The sequence below is a fragment of the Heterocephalus glaber genome, unplaced genomic scaffold (genome assembly GCF_053883595.1).
Source record: "Heterocephalus glaber isolate CG9 unplaced genomic scaffold, H.glaber_assembly_v1.0 deba00001504, whole genome shotgun sequence".
NCBI classification, from domain to species: domain Eukaryota; kingdom Metazoa; phylum Chordata; class Mammalia; order Rodentia; family Bathyergidae; genus Heterocephalus; species Heterocephalus glaber.
This window is the reverse complement of record NW_028258324.1, coordinates 3,567,302-3,591,721: the sequence shown is the minus strand read 5'-3', so window position 1 is coordinate 3,591,721 and position 24,420 is coordinate 3,567,302. Positions and strand designations below refer to the sequence as shown.

The 24,420-nt window shown below is 46.4% G+C and overlaps 1 protein-coding gene across 2 annotated transcripts in view; it reads right to left on the bottom strand.

The window, feature by feature from the left end:
• The window catches only part of Bsn (bassoon presynaptic cytomatrix protein), a 102,605-nt gene that overhangs the window by 39,925 nt on the left and 38,260 nt on the right, over positions 1-24,420 (bottom strand). For both annotated transcript variants that reach the window (XM_004834044.3, XM_087186075.1), the window contains exon 2: positions 3,981-4,389. In XM_004834044.3, coding sequence (XP_004834101.2) covers positions 3,981-4,389 — 409 coding nt within the window. The remainder of the gene's footprint in view (positions 1-3,980; positions 4,390-24,420) is intronic.

Genomic DNA, 24,420 nt, shown 5'->3' with positions numbered 1-24,420 from the left:
TAGATAGTGGGAGATGTTCAAACACTAAAAGGAAACTCCCTAGTCTTCCCATGGTTTCAAAAAGGCGAAATTAAAGGGGTGGGGGAAGTGGGAGGGGAAGGGAGTGGGAGGTGAAATTATTTACTTGCCCCTGAGCTACCAGAACTGATGAGATCCTCCTGAATGTGCAGAAGAGAGCCTGGCCCATCCCTGTTTGCTCCAAAGCAGCTTCAGAGTAAAAGTGGGCCATGAGTGGAACCCCATAGGAGAAAATCAGATCCCCAGTTAGTGGCCCTGGGTTCCCCATTCCTTTGCTCCAAAATGATCCAGAATGAGCCAGGCTTCCTGAGATGCAGTCTCCCTTCTGTAAACAGAGAGTATGCTCCAAACTCCTCAATTTCCATGTGCTTTAATGACTCCATGTATGCAGACACAGCAAAGCACCTGGTGGGCCTCTCCTCCCTCCTGAGCCTCACAGGAAAGGGCACAAGAGCAAGCACCATGTCTGTGTGAGCACAGCAGCCAGTCAGCATTCCCATGGGCCAGCAGGAGGAACTCAGGGTCCCAGCCAAAAGAGCAGGGATTCCAGATCTCAGATGGTGCTTCTGGCTGATGGGGCTAGCTGTTTGACCTGTGTGTGGTATGGTTGTTATAGTAATGCTGGGGCCTTGGTGGAGGAGGCCTGGCAGCCTAGGTCCTGTGCTGGGTCATTTCCAGACCTGGTCTGCTCTTTTTGTGCCCCTGCTAAAGTAATAAGACCCTGACAGAAGGCATGTGACACAAAAACAAAAACACTGAGTCCTGGTGATCATTACCTGGTAGTGCCAAATTCTTGCCCTCCATTTTGCTCCTTGGTCCCCATATAGCCATTAACACAACAGTTCCATCAGACTCTTAATCTAGGCAGCAGACTCTTGAGTTACATATCAGGCAATGAGCTTCTGCTTGTAAGAAATATTCTGTTTTCTCTGATCACATATCCAAAGACCCCAGAGAGGCCTTGAAACTCTCCAAGTCACTTGTGTGGCCCTTATTCCTCTTTGGGACTCCTAGGTCCCTCCATCTGTCCAGTGGGAAGCAGTGCATCCAGATGACAAACCCTGAGCCCAGGACCTAGGTTGCCAGGCCTCCTCAGCCAGGGCCCAGGAGCATCCTAGCCGGTCTAATTACACCACCTCCCCACCCAGACAGGGCCCCCGTGATGATGCTCCCCTGTGGCTAATGCCTCCAACACACCTTTTTCCTCTCCAATTGGGCTACTCCTGGGATGCAACTGAAAATGGAGTGAGTGATATAGTTGAGTTTCCTGGAAAAAAGTTCTTTCCCTGACTCCCTACCACTCAGACACCTGACTTCAGAATCAGTTTCTTACATACATGCAGAACCTCAGGCCAGGAAGAGCTCAGTTCAGAGACACAAAGCCAATGCTAGTGAAGCTTTCTTGGCTTAAAATATCAGTTATAAATGTCCAAAAGAGATGTGGTCTTTCAGGACAGCTCTAACATCAGGAGTGAAGAAAACCTGCAAACTTGTTTTCTTAGTACAAGGACATGTGAGTAGGGAGGTAAACGTCCTCTTAGCAAAGTGCCAAAGGGCAACTGTGCTGGCTTAAAGATTATGTTCCGCTACTCCTCAGGAAAATGTGTCAAAGGTTAGGTTTCCTTGACAAGAATCAGACTGAGAGCCAACTCTGGAGACCCTGGCAGAATAGGGCATCTACCAGGCATGAACCTACAGAATGGTCTAAGTCAGCATTTCCCAAACTGGATGCCGTGTAACAGCAGCCATAACATGCTCTGTGAAAGCAAATCTGGGAAAGGCTGCCAACTACAGCCCTGTCTTAGGTGTCTCTGACACCCCCGAGGATGCAAAAACCCCTGAGAAATCTCACAGCAGGAACCATTTCATAGGCCAGCTGATCCCTGTAATCCCAGCACTCAGGAGGCTGAGGCAGGATGATCACTGTGAGTTCAAGACCAGCCTGAACTGCATAGTGAGACTCTTTCTCAAAAATAAATAAATATTTTTAAAAGAGCCATTTCATTTGTCTAGTCTAACATTTGCTTGAAGTACTTGGCCAAGAGGCCTGCTCTTCACCAAAAACTGAATGTGCAGGGGTGGGGATTTAGCTCAGTGGTCCCGCTGCCTGCCTGGCAAGCGGAAGGTCCCTAGTTCGATCCCCGATACAAAAAAACCAAACAAACTGAATGTGCAGTAAGTTTGAGGACCACTTTCCTCCTGGCCCTGAGCCTCAGCTTCCTCCCCACCCCATGAGGCAGATGGACTGAGTGTCCCCAAGGTCCTCCTACTCTGCCACTTTTTCCAGGCACAGCAGGTACAGTCCTTTCTGCCTTGTTGAAGGGTCTGGACTTGGGGGAGCCTGGAGGTATGGGCTGTAGCATTGTGAGGGCTGGGGTGCCCACCAGGAGAGACTGGTGACACTCTATGCAGCTTACCCACCCTACCAGAGACTGAAGCATAGGTGAACATCTCAAGAAGTCTGGGACCTAGAGGGGCAAAGCCAGCACAAGGAGGGCTCCTCACAGGGTCTGCTAAACCTCCTGCTTCTATAAGACCAGGTGCTTCTGGCTTCTCACTGGTGGAAACACACAGGCACACTTCCCTGGCCTCAACTGCACTGTGCTCAATACTGAGCAGCAGACTTACCTAACTGATCAGTGCAGCGATGGGCCTGTTTCTAATCACAGATGCAACAATCACGAGCATGTACGCCTACTCAGGAAGCCCCCACACTCCAGGAGTGACTCCAAATGCTCTGAGTCATCGCCTCACACTGACAGCTCCTTCCTTGGAATCTCACACTTACCTCTCGCAAACCACACATCCCACACCCACAGCACCTCATGGCATATATAGACCCTGACCTGTGAACAGTTATTCTCACTCAGCCCCCTCCCACACAGTCCAAATGGCTCCAGCTGCTGGTAATCCCAGGTGCACTGAGGCCCATGCCCAGGCGCACTGAGGCCCAGCCACTCTCCACCACGTCAAAGGGCAGAGCTTTGGATAGAGAACCAGACTTCTGTAAGTTATCCCTGAGTTGCAAGAGGAGGCCAACAAACCTAGGTAGTTAATTTCAAAGGAATGGCCCTGGCTAAACCGATACACAGGAGCACCCATCCAGGGTGCCAGAGAACCTTCAGGCTCTTAGTGAGGCATCCTGCAGCAATGCAAAGCATCTAAACAAAACCAGGATGGCACTGGGGACCTGGAATCCTCTGGATCAAGAAAAAGAGGTCAAATTCACAGAAATGGTTCCACAATAGCTTTTGTGGATGCTTGGCTGCCAGCCTAGGTCTCCACTTTACCCAAGGTCATCTCTGTGGGATGGGTAGCTTGGTCTACTACCCCAGGCCCCCAGCTAACTAGAACAGGAGCTCAGAGAGGAGTTTTCTAGCTGTCAAGGAGACAGGCAGGCCCAGGGCTACAGAAACTTGCCTCCCTTTGGACTCCAGCGGCTTGCACCATCTCCAAATGAGTAACTACTGGGAAAAAGTGTCCATAAGACTGTCACTGGCCTCCTCAAGACCGTTCTTCCAGGCCAAACTTGGACAGGTAAGAAAGTATGCCCTAAGGGCCGGGGATTTAGCTCAGTGGTTTCGCTGCCTGCTGTGCAAGTGCAAGGACCCGAGTTCGATCTCCAGTACCAAGGAAAAAAAAAACAAAACAAAATCTAAAATAAAGTAATATGCTGGAATTAAAAAAAAAAAAAAAAAAGAAAGAAAGTATGTCCTACTCTGGGGCTCTGTCCAAGCTGTTGGTGTTGAGGAATCCCTCAGGAAATCTGGGACCAGGCCTTGTTCTCTGCTGCCACATCATGGAGCCAGAAACCCTCCACCCCCACCCCAAATCAGGAAGACACAGATGCTGGAGGCTGAGAGAAATGACTGGGAAAAGAGTTGATGAAGGGAGGGAAGGGACCAGAGAGGCATGGTAATGAGGCAGTGAGTAGGTGGGGAACTGGTGCAGAATGTGGTTACCTGGGTGAGATGAGGGTTGGGGTTAAACCCACACTGGTTGCAGACTTTGTTGTGACACTGGGTGCAGGTGTTGAAGTTTGGCTGGCTGGGAGCTGACGTGAGGTCTGAGGTCTTGCATATGGGGCACAAGGTGCTGCTGGGAAGAGGGGCAATCTGGGGGACAGAGTAGGGCGATGTAGGGGTGCTGCCTCTGTCTGGTGACACAGACGGAGACCGCCCTGATCTCTGCATCCTGCTGTCTACTTGCAGCGTCCTACAGGGACCATCAGCCTCCTGACCTGCTGGCCCCTGTGCCCTGGTTTCCCGGGGTCTCTCATGGCCAAGAGCAGTAGCAGAAGCTTGCTTTGGGGTTGGGGAGGCTGTTCTCTGGCTTCCCAGGGGCTCCTTGGGGTCCAGTCTCCAGGAAATGCTGAAATGACATTGAAAATGAATGTGTTAGAGACATAGCTTAGAGAAGCAGCCTGCAAGATCTCTAGCAAGCTGGGTGACCCTGCCAGGCCCTTCACCACCCTCCTTCTTTTACCCAGTAGCATCCTCACAGCTACCACTTGCTGTTCTCTGTGCTGAGTCCTGATGCAGTCTTCCACTTCAACTCTTCATACCAGGCCACATGGCAGGGTCCTGGATGGACCATTCACTCTCAAAAAAGAGCAAATTCAGATTCCTTGGGTCTGGGGTGGGGTCTGTATTTTTAAGAGGCTCCAAGATGATGCCAATACTCTGGTCTGCCTGTTCACAAAGGCACTTTCCTTCTGCGGCCCTCCAGTGAGCCAGATGCCAGCCCAAGTCTAGCAAGAAGGGATGAAGTGCTATTTTTCCACTAGTGCGAGGTGGAGTGTGGTCTAAGACCCAGAGCTTGAGAAACTACTGAAAAAGGCCCACTGTGCCTGTGTACCATGTCCACCCTAGCTGGCCTGGCTGCAGAGGAGCCAGCAGAGTTGGGTAGTTTCATTAGGTAGAAGAGACACCTTCAGGCTGAAATTCAGTCCTCTATATTCCTTCTTCTCTGACCCAACTTAACTTTACTTCTGCCAATTTTGCTCTTTTTCAATTTGAAAGAGGCTGAGCACAAAAAGCCAAAGACAATGCTTGATATTGTTTCACACATGTCCACACTTGCTCTGGTCTGTGTTCATTTGGGTGGCCGCTGGCAGCCAGGGGACAGGGCACGCTCACTGAAAGACATTGTGCAGGGCACATTTGCTGAGAGACACTGCACAACCCAGAAATGCCTGCCCTGGACACTTCTGTCTTAGTCACCTGTCCCTGTGGAGTGTGACTGGCAGAGAAGACTAGTTGGTTTCTCCTATCTGAAGGCCAGCTGCTTGAAACCAATTGGCAGGACACCCTATGACAAGCTATTTCAGAGGGCAGTTGAAGCCTGCACAGGGAGGTCCAGCCCAAGACACTTGCAGTCCTTACATGCGGGCAGCTATGAATAGAGAAGCACACCCTCAGTCTCATAAAGACTCTTCTAGAAGCCAGGTGTGGTGGTGCTCATCTGTAATCCCAGCACCAGGAGAGGCTAAGGCAGGAGGACACAAGCTAAGAGTCCAGCCCAGGCAATTAAGCAAGACCTTAGTGAGACCCTAAAAGAATATGTGCTGGAGATGTAGCTCAGTGCAAAAGTCCTGAGCTCAATCCCTAGTATTGAAAAAAAAATTTCTAAAAAAAGAAAAACTATTAAATATCCTAGCACACATATCTCAATCACCAACAGCATATACCTAGCCATCTACCCCTCTGGGCAGCAGCAGCATTTCTGGCCCACATGTAGAACCTGGGATACTCTAGGACCTTCCAACAGACTAATATCTAGGTATCCTAAAAAAATATTTCCCATATGAAATACTTTCATTTTCATCTAAGTTATTTATAACTAGAATTTAAAAGAAGCTTTTTTTTTTTTTTTGGTTGTTTTTTGAGACAAGGTCTCGCCATACAGTTCAGGCTGGTCTTGAACTCATCATGTAGCCCAGGCTGGGCTCAAATTTGCAGCAATCTTCCTATCTCACCCTCCCTAAAAGAAGTTCTTGACACCTACTCAGGCCAGACTTGATGGTGCACACCTGTAATCCCAGAACTTGGGAGGCTGAGGCAGGGGGATTGTTATGAGTTTGAAACCACAGAGAACAACATGGTGAGATCCTGTCTCAAAAAAAAAGGGCTGGGAATTTAGCTCAGTGGTGCCTATGCCTGCCTTACAAGTGCAAGGTCCTGAGTTCAATCCCCAGAACCAAAACCAAAACCAAAAATAAAAAACCCAAAAAAACTAAACTAAAAAAAAAAAGAAAGCTACTCAGAAACTATTCACAGCCCTTTATAACATGTGACTGGGCTGTGGCCCCCTCCCTATGCTGTGCAAGGCCTTCTGGGAAATTTAGCAATTTCTACTACATTTGTGTTGCTTGATAAATGACAAGCAATCTTCCATGTGCACAATGACTTTTTTTTCTTTCAGTACTAGGGATTGAATCCAGGGTGTGCTGAACTATATCCCCAGTCCTTTTTATTTTGAGAGAAGATCTCATTAAATTGCCTAGGCTGGGTTCTAACTTGGTATTCTCCTGTCTGGCTATAGTAAATTTTAAATTCAATGTATATTACAATATAGTATTTCTGGAGGCATTTTAACCAGATCCAAATTGAATGCTCAATTTGGATTTCCTGAATGGATGGATTGTAAGTAAGCACATCATGGATAAGAAGAGCAAAATGTGGCCCAAAATGTTTTAGGGCCAGGTAAGTATGGCAAGAGCCTGGCAAGGCATTCTCTTGGCCTGAGTTCCTGCAGGAGAGAGCTGCGGAGACAATACTGGAGTTCTAAAGGGCTTCTGGGCACATCCCAGACCCATCATCCAGAATGCTCTGCTAATATTAATGGTGGTGAAGTGGACTGAGCCCTCACCATGCTGCCTGTCACATACTAACATCTTTAAGCCCAAAAGCAAATTCACGGTATAGAATCCATTTTGCACATTTTACACACAAGGAAGCTGCCACATGTATAAGTTTAACTTGCAAAGCCACCATGATGTGCAAGTGATATACAGACCCCAGTTCACATCCTTGACTACTGTCCTGTACTGCCTTTCTAGGGGAACGCAGTATAGCTGCAGAGGGGTGGGAAGCACCGTAATTTGGGCTCTTCAGGTTTTTTTTTTGGTACCAGGGATCGAACTCGGGACCTGGTGCTTGCGAGGCAGGCCCTGGAACCACTGAGCTAAATCCCCAGCCCTTCAGTTTCTTTTTTCAAAGAGCTGTTTAATGGATGCTCTGCAGGAAGAGGTATCTGGTTTGCTCCCTGCTGCATGCCCAGGACCCAGCACCATGCTTGGCATTGAACAGAAAAATGTGAACAGTACAGTGAGCTCACAGTGGAGCTGAGTTAGGGCAGTGACATCATCAGTTATGACCACTTGAAGCTTGCTCAGCAACTAAAAGACTTACAGAAAAAAATGACTCCAATATCAGATATTCACTCATTCATTCAGGCTTTTGGTCATTCACATTTACTGATTCTTGGACTACTTCCAGGCCCTGTGAAGGTAGTAATTGTAAAAGAACTCATATCCTCAGGTGTCCATTGTATTGTCATTCTTTCATCATATACATATTTTCACTATAAAAACCTATTCGATATTTAATTAAAATAAAACTTAAAAAAAGTAAATCAGAGGGATCCAATCCTCTAGGAGCCTCCAGTCTACAGAAGAAACAAACATCCAAACAAATTGCTGCAAGCATACTGCCAATGTCCCAGGGAGGTCAGCAACCTCAGACCGCTCAGGGAGACATCACACTAAGACTAAAAGGTTGGCTACTCTCCCTGGAGTGCAAGGGTACTAGAGGCAGAAGGAAGAGCATAGGTGGTGTCAGAGGCGTCAGTGCCTTCTGGGTGGCTGTGCAACAAAAGTCAGTTATTCCCAGCACCTACATCAACTCCCAACAACAGTATGTTGAGCTTTATGAATTAAGCAGGAAGCTCAACGCTACAATGTGAAGGGCCAGGACAGCAGGGCCTCTAAGGTTTCCAGATAGGTGTTTGGGCTCTGTGTCAAGAGATGCTGGAGACAGGAATCCAGCAAAGATAAGACAATAGCCTAGAAGGAGTCCCTGAGTGAGAAAAAGAAGGGACAGTGGGCATTATGCTTGAGTCACAAGGAGGAGTGCTCCTGTAAACTGAGGTGGGGAGTTGTGGGAGAGAAGCCCATTAGGGGATGAAGGGTATAATAACAAAACCACAAGGGTGGGTTTGGTGTGGTTGAAGTATGGTAGGGGGTGGGCAAGAGACATGGGGAGAGGGGTTATAAATTTATTTCAATTCAGGTAAGTGTAGATATTTTTACCTGGGAGAGTTAAGGGTTCAGCACACAGGTGATTCTCAGGAATAGAGACTACCAGAGAGCAGTGATCCAGGAAAGACTGTAGAGAGTAGCAATATTTATGGGAGTAGAGGAGGCACCTGAGACAAAGCAGTCAGACAAAGGAGGACAAACACCCACAGGGGTGCCCATGGGGTGTAGCACCCAACAATGTGGACCCAACAATGCATGATGAATCTACATATCTGAGGCTGAGGAGCTGCAGAAGAAAAGGCTACACCTATGAGGGCCATACACCATGAATGCCCCATCCCTCTCTCAATGAACACCAGCTGGGCTGGGGCAGCTTGCCATGCTGCTGAACACAGCCCACCACAGTGGAGCTGTCTGGACACAGATCCCACAGAGTCAGGGAGGCAGGAGCAGCCTGAGAAGAGAAGAGGTAATTCCTCCAGGAGGCCCTTCTCAGGGGTACACACAAAGACTCTACAAAATATAATTGCTAGGGAAAATAAAGAGAGGGAGCCAAGAAAAAGAGAAGGACGTGTCCACGGGCAGGACCCAGGCCTGTCCCAGGAAGATCCAGCCTGGTGGGCATGGACCATCACCAGGGAGGGCTTTTGAGGTCCGCACTCCTCTCCACAGCCTCAGGGAGCCCTGTACCTTGGGGAGGGCCAGATGAGGATGGTGAGCAAGACAGGGAGAAGGACACTGCTATACAGCAGAAAAGACACAGGAGATTAGGCAGGGGAGAAGGGAGAAGACAGATGTTAAGAACTAACTGAAAGCTGGGCATGGTGACATACTCCCGTAATCCCAGAACTCAGGAGGCTGAGGCATAAGGATCACCATGAGTTCAAAGCCAGCTTGGGCTACATAGTAAGTTCAAGGCCAGCCTGAACTATATAGTGAGACCTTGTCTCAAAACAAAACAAAACAAAAAAAACCCCAGCAATAACAAAACAAACTCTAACTGGAAGTCAAACAGGGAAAATTAAAAATTACCTTGTCTAAATTCAGTCCCCGGTACCAAAAAAAAAAAAAAAATTACCTTGTCTAGGGCCAGGGATTTAGCTCAGTGGTTCCACCACCTGCCTCGCAAGCACAAGGACTGGAGTTCAATCCCCAGTTATCAAAAAAAAAAAAAAAAAGATTGGAAAACTTACCTTGTCTAGAGATATTGTTTGAGGCACTAGGGATGAAACCCAGGGCCTTGCTCATGCTACATAAGCACTTTACCACTGAGGTATATCCCCTACCCTTTCCTAAATTTTTGTCATGAGACAGTGTCTCACCAAGTTCCCAGACTGGCCTCAAACTTGTGACTCTTCTGACTCAGCCTCCTGAGTAGCTGAGATTAGAAGCATGGGCCACTATGCCTGGTGAGACAAATATTTTTTAAAGATGGCCAAGAAAGGTAGAGGACATAGAAATTTCCTGTTTTCCTTCCTTTCAACATGCTGAGAAACCATGCTGACCCCATGTTGTTTTCCAAGGCAGGAAGGAGCCCTGTGGCCACAGAAGGGCTGCTAGAAAGGAGGACAAAGACAGAGCCAATTCAGCTAGGCTCTCCTGCACCAATCCTCAATGCCCCTGTGGCCTTCTGTCCCACACTATGACCACTCCTGGGAGAAATAACTCATATTGTGCTGTCAGAAGCTAGGCTCTCCTCTGTCAGAAACCCTCAGGAAGGGCATGAGGCCAGCTCTAGTGACTAAAAGATGCTCCAGATATCAGGCACATCCATAAGGCAGAGCCACCAGGAGGGATGACAAATGCAGGAGCTGCTCTGGTAGCTGCCTCTGGGAGGCCCTGTGGCAAGGGCAGCTGCTGGGCTCTGTAGGACTAGTGGCCCCACTGACTCCACTGGATGCCTGAGAATGAATAAGCCATCTTTGTTCACAAGGGGGTGGAAGATGAAAATGAAAGAAAGCTGTTTCTCTAAGTCAGTGGCTGGAAGGGCCCTGCAGCTTCAAACAAGTTTTGATAAATTCATAGCTGACTTTCCTACGGTGGGCAGTAATGCTGGCAGGTGCCGTAAGAGAATCCTCTCCTTAGGGCCCTTCCCAGTGACCCTTGCACATACAGGCAGAGAACCAGGGGCTGTGGGATGGTGGTCACCAGGGTCCAGATCCTGGGTCTTAGTTCTCCTCTCTTGGGAATGGATGTCAAAATTCAGAAAGTTTGGGCTTAGAAAAAATATGCTAATTTTCACACAAAAAAACTTTTCCTTACCCAGCCTTTAGACCAGAAGCCTCTTAGCTTCTTGAGCATGTGCCCTGTCAATAAAACAAGTTTGTATACCCAACATATGAATATCCATCAATTATACACTTTAAGCATACTGATACACACTTCCAAGTTCGAGGCTAGCCTGGGCTAGTGAGTTCAAGGCCAGCCTGGATGATATAGGGGGACTCTGTCTTAAAAAAAAATAAATTTGATCCCCGGTACTAAAAAAATTTTAAATAAACAAACACACAAATCACCTCCTCCAACAGAAGTTTCAAAAGATGAGCTAGAAAATCAACATAAATAGTTTTCATATTTTCTACCTTGTTCCCTCTCTCTCCACCCCAGACACATGTGCCCTAGTTTGGAATCCATTGGTGAGGAACTTCTTGCTCTCTCAATTCCCAATATTTAAATATTTTAAAGGACTCTTATTGATTCTCTCCTGCCACTAGTCTGCCCAATGGAAGGTGTACTTAGGTCAGTAACAGGAAGGCCCCAGGCTGTCAGGAACTGGCCTCACTAGGCTTCCTGATTGCCTAAGGATTGAAAGCATCTGCTCTGCTGGCTGCAACAGCACAGTGGCTGGGGTCTTAACAATGCTCAGCCACAGCAACCAGAAGAAGCCTGTGATTGGACATGAAGCTGGCACTGTGGGCTCAGAGCTGCGAGATACTGCCTGGAGCCAGGGTATGATCTGCTGGTTGAGGAGAGCAAGTGGCACACCCAGTGTTTCTGGGCAGAAAGGGGGTTATTCTACAAGCAGAGCTCCACACCAGACCAAAATCTTTCTTTGCTAATTTCTCAGCCCCTTGAAGTTGTGGCTCTACTTTGAGGGTGTTTCTAAGACCCAAGACCTCAGAGTAACCCAGAGAGCTAGCTTCTCCTTGGTACAAGTGGGAACAGAGTACCATGTCAGGCGGATGACCGCACCCACAGCAGATGTGTACTGCTGCATGTGGGCCCTTGAGCAGACAATCTCCCATGAAAGGACACTAATGTCACCACCTCTACTCATCTTTCCCACTCTGAAGCAAGTGGGACTCTTCCTGTGAGCAAATGAGAAGCCTCTGTGGGGTCCCAGGAATTCTGTTTGGGCCAGTGACAACATGCTTAAGGCAGTGAGTTCTGACTGTCTGCTACTGCTGAAAGAGTTTGGGGTGACTGGAGGTGGATCAGCAGGGAAGAATGTGGCAAAAGGGCCTGGCAGGGAACAAGAGCTGCTACCATCAAACACAGGCCAGAGGAGGCTGCCAGTATAGGAGGAGAGACCAGCAGGTGGGAGCCAGGCCATATTGCAATTACAGTAAGCCTGGGGGCGGGGGGTGTTTCTCTCAGGTAGAAATCCTTAGGTGGAACAATCTCATTCAGCCTTGGCCTCCTCCAGGACCAGCCAGTCTCTAGAAACCACAACAAGGATGGGAAATAAGGGTAACTTTCCTTTAACTTCAGTTAATTGGTGGTGACTATCTGGAGGGCTGTGACTGGGAAGAGTCTGTGGGAAAGATTGTTGTGGTCAGTTAAGCATAAAGGCCATCGAGACATTATGTGTAGGTAGAACAAAACTAAACCTTTAGACCTGTGTCAAGACATAACCAGCTTCTTGGAGGGGCTCATTCAGATGGGCAAGGCCCCTCTCAGGACAAATTAATTCCTTACTAGAAAGAGACAAGAGGCTGAACAGCAGTGGTTCTTGTAGTGTTGACCTCTGACCTTTCTCAGTCCGCTGTGCATCTCTGTCCTGTGGTTTTCCTACAGTCACAAGAGCTGTACATGGGCATCAGTCAACTAAAATATTGAATGCCCTGAGCTCAGTATCAATCAGCTAAAGAATTGAATACCATGAGCTCAGTATGTCTTTGAAGACTGAATATCTTTTGTTTTTGGACACAAGGTCTGGCTATATGTAGTTCAGGCTGGCCTTGAACTTATTTGTTTGGTTTTTTGTTTGTTTTGTTTTTGGTACTGGGGATCAAACTCTGGACCTTGCCCTTGCACGGCAGGCACTGGATCCACTGAGCTAAATACCTGGCCCTGGCCTTGAACTTATTATGTAGACCAGACTGGCTTCAGACTCAACAATCCTCTTTCTCAGCCTCTGGAGTGCTGGAATTACAGACATATACCACACTCAGCTCCAAATGCCTTTGGAGGGGATAGGGAAAAGTTTGAGATTGGACTCAGGGCCTCACACATGGTAGACAAGCACTCTAGTGCTGAGATACATCTCTAAGGCCTTTTAAAAAATTTTATTTTGAAATAAGGTCTCACTAAATTGCCTTAGTTAGCCTTGAACTTTAGATCCTCCTGCCTCAGCCTTCCAAATAGTTGGAATTATAGGCCTGAATGTCTTTTACATTGTGCCTGTAATGGCATTGGGTAAATGACAGCTTGCCTGAAGGCAAGTGAGAGGTGACTGCAAATCTCTTAGCCTGAAGACAGTGTTATGGGTTTACTAGTCCTTTAATCATAGCCTTTCCAGTCATGGAGTTTATTATAGAAGCTTTTGTTTGTTTGTTTATTTATTTATTTATTTATTTATTTATTTATATTGTGGTTTTAAGGATTGAACCCAGGGTCTTCATACTGATCTACATCCCCAGCCCCTTTTTATTTTTATTTTGAGACAGCGTTTTCCTAAATTCTCCAGGTTGGACCAGTAATTTTTGATCTTCCTGCCTCAACCTCCCAGCTAGAGTACCAGAGTACAGAGATTACAGGCGTGAGCCACCACCCCTGGCTCATTCATTCATTTAAAAGGGATCTCTCTCTCTCTCTCTCTCTCTCTCTCTCTCTCTCTCTCTCTCTCTCTCCCCCCCTCCCCCCTCCCTCTCCCTCTCTCCCTCTCCCTCCCTCCCTCTCTCTCTCTCTTTCTCTCTCCCACCGCCCTTTTCCCTTCCTGCCTCTTTCCCTCCTTAAGGAACCATATTCTTAAAGTTCTTGTATGTTTGAACATATCCTTGTAAACTTTACACTTGAACAGCTTGACTAGTTATAACATTCTGAATTCCTACTTCCCCTGAGAATTGTAAATGTAGCATTTTCTATTACTAATTATTCCTGTGGAAAGCTCTTGGCCAGCCTGATTTTTTCCCTTGTATATAGACTCACTCTTTTCCTCAGGATGCAATAGAACTCTTTGAAGTTCAGTAACTTCACCAAGATAGTTTTCTGCTGAATATTCCATATCTATTTTTCCTGAAATTCAGTATGTCTTTTCAGACTAAAGACTTATGGTAAATGTTCTTTTATTTTAATGGAGAAAATTTTCTTCTATTATGTCCTTGAATACTTTTGTGTTTCATTTGTTTTATTCCCCAGGGATACTATTTCATTTATTTTGAATTTACATTGTCTTTACATTGTCCTGGCTGCTGGTTTCCCCATGGTTTCCCCCCTACACCCTGGTCAATTCCTTGAGCAATTCCATCTCCCTTGTAAATCCTGGTATCGCTTGGAGTGGGTTATTGGTTCTGACCTCTGGACTCTGAGCTATTTGCCCTAGTTCTACAGGGTCAGGTTTCCCTTCCTAGCATCCTCTCTCATCCTGCACTGATTTTCTGTAATTAGAAACCATTCATTGTTTATTGTATTTCATGTTATAGGAGTGTGCTAGTTTTGTTGAAGAGCTTTCTGTTTCTTGTTCTTATAGTTTATTTAAAATATATGCTTTTACTTAATCATATTTAACTGGAAGACATTTCAAAATCTAAAACAAAGCCATTTTCTTCCTCTGGCTTTTCTTCTGTGCACGTTCTGAGTTTCTCAATAGATGGATCTCTTTATAAATCTGATTAAAAATCTTAGATCTTATCCCTGGGAGGAAAAGTTTACACACTCATAAGGTTTATTTATTTATTTATTTTTAAAGAAGTACCCAGTCCTGAAGCCCAGGGAGGCTAAACTCCCTAATGGCTATTGGATGATCTGGTGCCTGACCTGTGGACCCCTGCCCATTACACTGGGTCTGTCTCTTGGTGTTCACCTTCATGCCATCCCTTGCCAGTGCTTGTCCCATGCCCATGGCACCCCTGGGGACAGCCGAATGCTTCCACATCTGGCCTCTGGTGTGGCCTCTGTAAGTTCCCCATCCCTATGCACTTGAACTCAGTATGACCCCTCCACTAAGAAACCCACAAGGGCAGGGTTCCCAGAACCTAATGTAGTTGCAATCTCCATTTGCCAGTTGAAGGAAGCAGAAGATTTACTGTCTATTTTTTGCTTTCTTTTATTTATTTATGTAGGTGGTACCAGAGATCGAACTCAGGACTTTGTTCTTCCCAGGCAGGCGTGGAACCACTAAGCTAAATCCCTGGCCCTCTTATTGCCTGTTTTAATTAAATGATGAAAAATAATTTGTAATTAGGCAAGGTTTATAGGAAATGCCCTGTTAACACTTCTTTTGGTGCATTAGGCAGTCATATTAATACATCCATCTTTTATAAAGGGCTGTTTTAACCAATGAGTTACAAATTCCCAGGGAAAATGACACAAACGTTGAGTTTTACTACAATTCAGTAAAAGAGCTACCTTCACTAGCTAGAACTCAGTAGAAGAGAGAATGCTGTAGTAGACTTGGGTTTAGCATCCCAATTTCCCAACTCTGGGGAACACTTTTAAAGTTAGAAAGCTCTAATCAGGAGTCAGAAGTCACCTTGTAATGCTGAGAAACCTTGTTCCAAGATCTAGCCACTGCAAATTCTACTACAGCCTTTTCCTATGTGGTCAGCTCTCCTCCAAATTCTGCTGCAACCAGGAAATCAAGATAAGCCTCTGTGACCATGGAGAAAGCAGGTCCCAGTCCCCCACCCCTGAACTGAAGAAGACAGAAGCCAAGACTGGCTCAGAAGCCTCACAAGTTCCTACCCAATCTTCAAACCCAGAACTGAGTAAAGACTCAGCCCTCAGCTGGCCTGTGAGGGCTGCCAGGACACATCCTTACCCAGGAAGATGACAAGGGCCTACTTCACACCCAGCCCTGTTCAAGGTACCTCACAGGATTTACTTCTGTAATGCATGAACAGACTAAACACCTGCTGTGCCTAAGGTACTGAGCTGGCCCCAAAAACACCTATCCATGAGACTCCCCAGAGCCTGTCATTGGACTCTTCCAGGGAACACCTACCTGGCCTGAGATCCCATTGACTCTGACCGCATGAGAAATTAAAGAAAAAAAACTTTACTAGCAATGTCCTGCTTGCTTTTTTTTTTTTTTTTTGCACCAAGAATTGAACCCAGGGGTGCTCTACTACCAAGCTACATCCCTAACCCTTTTTTTTCTAACCCTTTTTAACTTTATTTTCCCCTTTAGATAGAGTCTCAATAAGTTGCCCAGGTTGGGCTTGAATTTGCAATTCTCTTGCCTCAGCCTCCCAAATAGTAGGGATTACAAGAGTGTGCCACCAGGCCTGGCTCTGGTTTGCCTTGTTTCTATGTAGAATAAGGAGCTGGGCATGTTTATCTGACTGAAATAGTAAAAGAAAATTAGTATTGGGGATCACTTATGGTCCTTTGTTCTAGCTCTGAATAAGGAAGGGAGAGCCAGGCATGGTGGCACATGTCTGTAATCCCAGCACTCAGGAGGCTGAGGCAGGAGGATCACTGCGAGTTCGAGGACAACCTGGATTACATAGCAAGATCCTGTCTTAAAAAAAAAAGAATAAAGAAGGGGAAAGAGATTGAATTTTACCATCTCCCTCCTCAGAATCACCTATGGGCATCTACCATTCTGTCATTTGCCCCCCACATCCTAGGGCACCTGCCAGCTCTTGGGCAGCACTGCTCCAATGGCTGAAAAGCCCATTTTGGACAAAGGGCCTGCAGCACTGGTCTGGAGCTGGCCAATTCTTAGCACTACAAACAACATGAAGTAAAACATGGGCCAGGGATTTAGCTCAGTGGTTCTACCACCTGCCTCGAAAGTGCAAGGTCCCAAGTTCAATCCCTGGTGCAAAAAAAAAAAAAAGACAAACTATGAAGCCCTCAAAATGTTATCTTTGCCTTGCAATCTCAAACCTACTACAATCAAAATAATTCAAAATTATTGTTCTCACATACAAAACTCCATCTAAAGCTGGATGTAGGGGCACAGTCTGTAATCCCAGCTACTCAGGTGAGGCAGAGGCAGAGGGACTGTGAATTCAAGGCCAGCCTGGGCAGTTTACTAAAGGGTGGAGGGTGTGGCTCAGTGGTAGAGTGTTTCTGTAGCATTTTCTAGGCCCTGAGTTCAATCCCCAGCACCAGGATACAAAACAAACCAAAACAATGACAATAGCAACTCTTATCAGTAACATATAATATAAGGGGAACTTGGATGTCCATATGTGTGTGGGGCCACTGGAAGGAGAAATGATGTGATGTGGGCTGGCAGAGCCACAGCAAGCCCTAGAGAAAGGTGCAGAAGGGGGAGTGGCTCCAGGGAAAGGCAGGCCATCTGGCTTTCCTCCACACAAGGTCACCATTGAGTCCTCAGCATCTAGCACAGGGCCTACCAGGAACAAGGATCAGTAGATGTTTACAGAGTGAATGACTGACAAGGGCTCAGAGGTTCTCTGGGAATAGCAGAGAGAGGACCCACTGCAATAATCCCAGAGCCTACTAGGGATCTGTGGCCAATCACAGACAAATCTGGGAGAGGAGGACTTTGAAGCCTGGGACAGAGACACAAGGACAGGTCCTGCTCAGAAGACTCACTCAGAAAGCCTACTTGACAAAGTTCTGGCTTTCCTGAGGCAGCTGCCATAATCCCAGCCACACTGGCCATGCCCCTGGCAGATGGTGTTGTGCTAAGCACTTACACAGTTACCGCCCACCATGGTGCCCTTGCTTGCAGCCTTCAAGACATTTTACAGTGGTGCCCTCCAATCCAGACAGTTTCCTCTGTCTGCACTATCCAACAAGGATTTGGAGGCTTTCACTTAACTTTCAGCTCATGCTCTCCTCTCTTTCTAAGACTGTAATCCCAGTACTCAGGAGGCTGAGGCAGAAAGATCTCAAGTTTGAGGCCAGATTATATAGGGAGAGCTTGCCTCCCAAACAAAATAAAAGCCACCTCAAACTTTTAAATAAGATTCATGATTCCAGCAGGAAAAACATCACTTCTTCTAAATAATGCCCACTGTAACTCAAAAGATTTTTTTTTTTTTTTTGGAGACAGGTTTTCACTATATAATCCATCTTGGCCTCAAATTCACTATGTAGACCAGGCTGGTCCCAAACATGTGATCCTCCTGCCCAAGGGCTAAGATTGCCCGAGGGCATGCAATACCATGCCTAGATACTCAAGAAACATTTACAAAGGAATGCCAACCACCACCTTTCTATCCTTCAGCCTCACCATGTCTATTGTTCCACATGTCAGTCTGGCTACAGAAAAGTGTACGTGGGTGGTAGCTTATATTCCTTTTTGCTTGCTATGCACTCTTTCCTCTGTAGTATTCTTCTTCTTCTTCTTTTTTTTTTTTTTTTGTAGTCTTCTTGCTTTTCATTTTTGGTACCGGGGATTGAACTCAAGACCTTGCAATTTCGAGGCAGGTGGCAGAACCACTGAGCTAAATCCCCGGCCCTTGCTTTTCATTTTTGAAGACTCCAACTCACTCAGAGGGGAAATCTAATATCAATCCAAGGCACTGTGGCTCAACCCTTCCTTCTCCCTCAGACTTTGAGGGTTTGGCAGTCCTGGGGATCGTTTCTAGATCCTTCTGTGGACAGCTCTCTCACTGTCTCCTCTGAGACAGCTGAGAGACTTCCTGCCCACTCCACCTTCCCACTCCTCCCTACTGCTTCCACTGTGGATTCTCACAACCCCCACCCCACTTAGCCTGCTGTGCTTGCTCACAGGGTTCCAGGCCTGGCCTAAAGGTCAAAATCTTCCAAGGAGTCCTTGATTTGTTTCAGGTGGCTGGGCCCAGCCCTGGTGGAACAGGAGGGCTCCTCCCCTAGGATTTTCCCCTTCTCCAGGCTCAGTGTCTGGGGAATGGAGGCTCAGGGACACTTGTGTTTCTCCCTGGCACGTTTGTACACATTGAGAGTATTAAACTCAGCTACTTAGACTCAAGTTCTATCAAGACAGATGTTCTTATAAGGAAGTTATTCTCTGCCTAGAGATCCAGGTGCAGTGATTAAGATCTGAGGAAAAAGCGTGTGGAGATATCATTTGTATTCATGTGTGTGTGTATGTCCTTGTGTATGCTTGCAAGTATGGGTGCACATGCATGCATGCATGTATGTGTGAACATGTGAGCACACATGTGATCAACTCTCCAGGGCATAGGCAGGCCACAGAGTACTTACTGAGGAAGAGGTCTGCTCCCATAGTGAAGGGCTGAGGGACTAGCCCAGCACAGAATGACCACACCTAGAGTGCAGCACAAGGCTGAGGCAACAGAGAAGCCAGGGCCACCTCAGCATGAGAAAGAGTGGTGCCAAGTGCACAGTAGGTACTGAGGAAAACATTAGCTCTCTCCTTCCTTCCCTGGCTTGACAGCAAGTGGAGTGGGCAGGAAGCCGGGGGTTTTATGCCAAAGTCCCAGGGAAGTGGGAAGCAATGAGAAGTTCAGCCAGCACTGGTGAGGCAGAGAAAGTGGCAGAACTATATGGTCTACATTTGACAAGAGAGGAGAGACCAGGGTCCAAGAGCAGGCTCGTGAGGCTGGCCCCAAGAATCCCTGGCCCAGGGAGACAGGTTAGTGTGTATGGTGCAGGTAACCCTGCTAAAGGGGGAGAGGTTGACTGCATACTCAGCCAAGGCCAGGTTTCCAAGATAGAGGTTAACACTGGGGAAGGTGCAGAGACCCACGGCAGCTTGGGGTTCCAGAGTACAAAGGAAGGTGTCTGGAGTAGGGAACAAACCCAAATGCAGGAGGGGGAGGAAAAGGGACTAGGGTTAGAGGGTGGACAGAGCAGCACAAGTGTGACCTCAATGAACACAGGATGGTCATGGGGAGTTACCGACACCTGGCACTGGGCTGCTCTGCAGATGTTGGCTGCCTAGGAGTGAGCAGAGCAGGTAAGGCCACTCAGCTCAGGGAACTCACCTTGTGATAGAGACACAGAAAAAACCTACAAATACAGCTGTGTTTAGTTTGGTCAGAACATGGTAGGTGCTTAGAAGAAAACTATGAAGTAGGGAGGAAGAAGATTAATCTGGTGGATCAGGGTTCACTTCTGAAGAAGGGACACCTGAGGAAAACGATACAAACATCCAGAAGGGGTCTTGCCAAGGGCCAGGGAGGGCATCCTAAGAGAGCAAACAGCAAAGCCTTCGGCTTTGGGGCAGGAGGTGTGCTGCAGGCAGGAAGCATTGAGCCCACCAGTGTGGCCACAGGGGTATAGGATGGAAATGTGCAGGATGAGAATAAAAGTCTGAGTGGCCTTTGACCTGGGAGCAAATCCTGCTTCTGGACCCTTTCCTAAACCTTACCATCTCATCTCAGGGCTCCTCTCTGAGTCTATCAGGCTGATGTAGTGCTACAGAGTCAAAAGGTAGAAGCAATCCAGATGTCCACTGATAGAAGAGTAATTGCAGTATACACATAAAATGGAGGATTACTCAGCCCTGAAAAGGAAATACATTCTAATACAAACTGCAATGTGGATGAATCTTGAAGATACCATGCTAAGTGAAATAAGTCAGTTGCAAAAACACAAATGTTATATGATTCCACTTACATAAACTAACTAAATAGTCAAATTCATAGAGACAGAAAGTAAGACAGTGGCTATTAGGGGCTGGGAAAGGATGAAGTAGGGAGTTACTGTTTAATGAGTATGGAGTTTTAGTTTGGAACCATAAAAAAGTTCTGGGAATAAATGGTGATAATGGTTGCACAATAATGTGAATGTTCTTAACTGCTATTTAAGTTGTTGTTTTTTTGGGGGGGGGTTTTGGTACCAGGGATCGAACTTGGGACTTTGAGCTTGCGAGACAGGTGCTGGAACCACTGAGCTAAATCCCCAGCCCTTGTTTTGTTTTTTTTTTAATAGTAGGAAAAATTTATTGAGAGAAAGATAGCTTCTGCCTAAGAGAGACAAAAGGGGGACCAGAAAGTGGGTTACCCCCATAATGAGTTCAACGCTAGCCTGAACTACACAGTGAGACCCTGTCGAAAGAAAGAAAGAAAGAAAGAAAAGAAAAGAAAAGAAAAGACAAGAAAAGACAAAAGAAAAAATGTTTTAGGCCGGGTGTGGTGCCACATACTTGTAATCCCAGCACTTGAGAGGCTGAGGCAAAAGGATCACTATGAGTTGGAGGCTAGCCTGGACTACATAGTGAGTTCAAAGGCCAGCATGAACTATGTAGCAAGACCCTGTCTCAAAAAAAACCAAACCCCTAAATATATAAATATTTTAGAACAAAATAGCAGTGGTAGTTATATAGCACTGTGAATGTACTAAGTACCACTGAACTGGTCACTTTAAGTAAGTTAATTTTATGTTATGTGACCTGTACCTCAGTAAAGACAGAAAGTGAGACCAAAAGACATAGAGAGAACCCCTGTGTGTACTTGGAGGGCCCCACTCATAGGCTACACAGGTTTTTCTCCATTCACCTAGGCTCTACTGGGAAGCAGTCGCCCCCAATCCACCAACCAACCTGTGGAGGTTCTTTCTCCTCCTGATCTAACAGGGTGTACTCCTGTTAGCACTCCTCACACACAGGGCCCTCCTACACAAAGGCCCAGTCACTCACTAACTCCATAATCATGACACATCCAGCAAGGCTCTTCTGCCCACAGTAGCAACCCAGGGAGGTGACTCCTGTGATCACCCTGCATGATGGGTGCCAGGTAGCACATAACCAGCAGGCAGAGACAAGCACATCATAAGGGCAAGGGCACTTCCGGCAGCAGCTCAGAGACCAGAGTCCCCAGGACAGCGCAGAGCAGGAAAGCAGCTAAACAGCACCTATGCCCTCAGGAGTCCCCAGGCTGGTTGTTCTGGAAGAGGGAGTACCACAGGGGTCCAGTCCTGACCATGGGTAGGGAAAGCCAGGTCTCAGCTGCCCAGAGAGGCAGGTATAGCCAAGTGGGTCAAGCCAACATGATGACTGAGCATAAGGCCCCAGCACATTCTGCAGGGAGCTGTGTGGGGTGTCAGCATCTTCCACTGTGGCCCTGACTCACAGCACACCTCCCTCACTCCACATGGAGAACAATCTGTCACCAAAGAGAGGACTACGTGCTCAGAAGACAGGAGGCCAGACTGTGGGGCAGGGTAAGGAAATCAGTTGTTTTTTAGTACATGCTGGACCCTTCACATCCGTCACTGCAATCAGTGCTCACAATAGATCTGCAGTGAGGTCCAGATGAGGAAACCAAGGTTTAGAGAATAGAAGGGACACATGTAAGGCAAAGTAAGGATTAGGCCCAGGTCACTCTCTCTCCCCCAAACCTGTGCCTTTTCCCTGGATGGTTGCAGGCTCCCATGTCCTCCCCTAACCTGGGGCACTATCACCTGCCCTCGGGGAGTGAGGTCAGTCAGTGTCAGTAGTCCTGCTCCCCTGGGGACACAGAGGAGAGCATGAGGTCACAGCAGGTCAAGGGGACCTGAGGCCAGCCCTGCAGTGGGTCTCTTCTCTCTAACACCCACAGCCAGACTCTAGGGCACTCCAAGGAAGGAGCTGCCCTTGGCCCTGCACTCTGCCCCACTCTTCTCCCAACACACTGGGCTTGTCACAGGGACCTCAAGCAGAGAGGCTCTTGGGAAACAGCACCCCTTCCCCTTGTCTACTACAGGAAGGCTTGTGCCTGGCAGGTAGGCCCAGTCATGGTGAGCTCACAGAACAGCAAGTTCCCAGTCTCACAGAACAGAAGTAGGGACCACGCAAAGGCAGCAGATGGAGTCCTCTCTATTTAGCCAAATGCTATGACTCATTTAGACAAATCCTACAGTTTCCAGAAATCTAATAACTACTACCTATTGAAAAATAAAAGAATAAATTTTTCAGAAGCAACCCACACTAACGATACATATCAAAACAGGAAAACCATTCTCTCAGTGTCATCCTGAGACTGGATGTAAACCAGGCTGGACTCGGCATCAGCCTTCAGCCTGAAAAAAACACTGGGGAGCAACCTCAGTGGGAAACTGCCTTTGGGGAGCTTCCCTCAGGCAAAACCCCAAGGGCCTTGGGCTCTCTTGGTCAGAATCAGATACACCTGTAGCCTTTCTGCCAAGACACAGAGCCACCCAGTGGTACCAGAGAAGGTGCAAGTCATCCAGAGCAGGCCATGGCCCAGGCCTCTTCCAAAATCCCTGCCAATGAGCACAGGAGACCTCTGGGAGACATTCTCTACTAGATCATAGCATAAACATTGCAGTAAAGCAACTAAAAGAAAAAAAAGGCACATAGATTAGAAAGAAAGAAATAAAACTACATGTTTGCTGATAACATGACTGTTCTATATAGAAAATCCTAATAAATCTACAAAAAATGTAGAAACATTAAGCAAGTTTTTAAAAAAGTCACAGGATACAAGATAAGCACACAAAAATCAATCACATTTTTATATACTATGAACTAGGAATCAAAGTAAAAACATATCATTTATAGTCATTCCAAAGAAAATTAAATCCTTTAGTATGCCCTTTAAAAGCGGTTATAGGATCTGCATGCTAAAACTTACAAAATACTGATGAAGAAACCACAAAGCACCTAAATAAATGGAAAGGCATCCTGTACTCATAAACTGAAGACTCAGCATAAAAAATGATGTTATTCTCTCCAAATTGATCTACAGGTTTAATGTAATTCCTACCAAAATTCCAGTAAGGTTTTTTAATTTTTTTTGGTACCGGGGATCGAACTTGGGTCCTTGTGCTTGTGAGCCAGGTGGCGGAACCACTGAGCTAAATCCCTGGCCCTCAGTAAGGTTTTTTAAAAAGACACAGACAAAATTATTCTAAAATTTATATGAAAAGGGGTGGGCCCTAAAATATTAAAATAATCTTATTAAAGATAAATAAAGGGCCAAGGATTTAGCTCAGTGGCACCACACCTGCCTGGCAAGCGCAAGGTTCTGAGTTCCATTCCTGGTACAGAAAAAAAAAAAGAAAAAGAATAAAGCACCTAGGAAACTGAGAAAGGAAAATCATGAATTCAAGGCCAAACTGGAATTCACTTTCAATTTAAAAAACAATAAAGTTGGAAGAATTCTATCCAAGTAGATTTAGGGGATTTAGCTCAGTGGTTTCGCTGCCTGCTGCACAAGCGCAAGGACCCGAGTTCAATGCCCTGTACCAAAACAAAGACTTACTATACAGATACAGTAATCAAGACAGTATAATATTGGTGGTGGTAGAAGAATAGACACATAAATCAATAGAGGATTCAGAAATAAATCCACCACTGGGGCTTGAAACCAAAGCTTTTGGACTGAGCTATATCCCCAACCCTTTGGTTAAATTTTTAATTTTGAGACAGGGTCTTGCTAAATTGCTAAGTTTCCTAGGCTGGGCTTGAATTTGTGATCCTTCTTCTTCAATCTCCCAGACTGTTGGGATTACAGGTATGCACCAGCACACCCAGCTTCAACTGATTTTTTCACAAAGGTTCAAAACCAATTCAACAATAGAAGGATGGTCTTTTCAACAAGTGATGCTGGAGCAAATGGATGACCATAAATATTTATACTTTTCTTTTTCTTTGCAGTGCTGGGAATTGAACCCAGGGGCTTTGTGCATACTAGGCAAGCATTCTACACTGAGCCACATCTCCAACCTCATGACTATATATATATATTATTATATATTTATAATAATTTACTATTTTATATATATATATATATATGCTGTTTGTTTGTGTTTTAAAATAGGGTCTCACTAAGTAATCCAGGCTGGCCTTGAACTTACTATGTAGCCCTGGCTGGCCTTGAACCTGTGGC